General features: G+C 36.2%; 1 protein-coding gene across 1 annotated transcript in view; it reads right to left on the bottom strand.

The window, feature by feature from the left end:
• Positions 1 to 1,602, bottom strand: part of LOC103522851 (BSD domain-containing protein 1-A-like) — a gene marked incomplete at its 5' end in the record, with an annotated part of 7,308 nt that extends 5,706 nt beyond the window's left edge. The window contains 3 exons of the mRNA XM_026832768.1: positions 258 to 455; positions 831 to 995; positions 1,467 to 1,602. Of these exons, the coding sequence (XP_026688569.1) occupies positions 258 to 455; positions 831 to 995; positions 1,467 to 1,602 (499 nt within the window). The remainder of the gene's footprint in view (positions 1 to 257; positions 456 to 830; positions 996 to 1,466) is intronic.
• Between the last annotated feature and the right edge of the window lie 57 nt (positions 1,603 to 1,659).

Raw genomic sequence — 1,659 nt, 5'->3', positions numbered from 1 at the left:
TTAAGATTTAAAATTCAAAAATGGAAAAAAAAAAAAAAAAATTAAAAAAAAAAAAAAAAACAAAAACAAAAAAAAAGCGAAATTATTATCAAGGACAATCTCTATTCCACTTTTTTTTTTTTTTTTTTTTGAGAGGTTTGGCAGAGGGAACTGTAACTGCTACTAAGGTCTTATCGTCCCGAAATCGAAGAGAGAAGGAAGGTAGGATAAGTGAAAGCCTGCCGTTCCGGAAACGAACATTATCCCAGCAAATTTACCTGGTTTGGAACTAGATTCTGAAAGTTGTCCTGGAGTTGAGGATTATTTACAAGCATTTTGATGAGTTTCTCGTTGCTGAGCTGTTTGTTCCCCTGTTCTTCCAGTAGTTCCAGCCAGGCCTCGTACCGGGGTAGCAATTCTGGTTCGATCTCTTTCAGATATGTGTCGGGGTCATTACTAAGAGCATACAGTTGGGCCTAGAAATAATTCCAATCAAATCACAAATGTGGCAAAGCAGCAGATTTTTTTCAACTTTTGTGGATATCACAAATCTCATGGCAAAATAACTAGAGTCTAGTCTACACCCTATATCTATTGATTCCCAAGTCCTATATCATTATTTGAACAAGTCTAATAACCTTTATCATTATTTGAAGAAGACTTTTCATTCTAGCGGAAATCGAGTCCGCATTTTCTACGTGCAAGACCAGTGGAAACACAAACACCACTGCGCCAAGGAGGTTGATTCAAGAAGAAAAATAATTTGTAAGTTCATTTTCTCATTTATCTCCTTTCCAATGCCCAAAATCAATTAATTAAATTATCTGTAGGTCAAGTTTCAGATTCTTTACTTTTCCTACCTGAAGTCGAGTGAGAGGTACTACATCTGTGCCGTGAATGACAACTGCCTCTTCATCTTCATCATCCGGAGAAGGATTCAAAACAGTTGACACCTGGTCCAGAAAAGTGGACACTGATTTCTTCATGGAGGATGCCGTAGATTCTGGCTTGTCAAGCTGTAAATGGAGAAAATGAGGTAGTAAGGATAACTGAACAAAATTGAAAAAGAACATAAAAACTATTCATACTGTTATTGTTTATGTAATACTTATCCCATCTTCTTCTTTTACTCTACCTTATCTTAATTCTATTTGGGGTCGGCGTTTCCATCTCGTAATACTTATCCTGTCTGCGGGGGTAAAAGGACTTTTCAGTCTTATCCTATCAGAATAAAGAGGAATAGTCTCTTCTATCTTTTAACTAGCTGTTTAGCAAATGTACAAATTACTCGGAATAAGAGGCTCTACGAGACCCACTAAGGCCTGATCGTGCCTATGTCTAATAAGGCTAAAAGAAATTGCAATTAAATCCAAGTTTCAGAAGATTAAAAGAAATTTAAACGAGTCTAATAAGGCAACATCTATTAGGTGCGTATTGAAAATTTTTGCCAAATAGCATAAAAATCGAACGAACTCTAAGATACATACCTGGAGTGTTTCTCTAAACACAGTAGTAGTCTGCTGGACAACATTTGTAGCTTCGGTTTTGACCGTGGTTGATAGTTCATCAAAGTCCTTCTTTACAAATTCCAAAACTTCAGCGGACTGTAAAGAGAACAAAATTCTGTTTTCAGTTGGGGTTTTCACAGAAGTAAACTGGATCAATCTTCCATTTCATTTA

This window comes from Diaphorina citri, unplaced genomic scaffold, assembly GCF_000475195.1.
Source record: "Diaphorina citri unplaced genomic scaffold, Diaci psyllid genome assembly version 1.1 scaffold11984, whole genome shotgun sequence".
Lineage (NCBI taxonomy): Eukaryota > Metazoa > Arthropoda > Insecta > Hemiptera > Psyllidae > Diaphorina > Diaphorina citri.
Note: the sequence above shows the minus strand (reverse complement) of the source record. Positions and strands in the feature narration are given on the sequence as shown.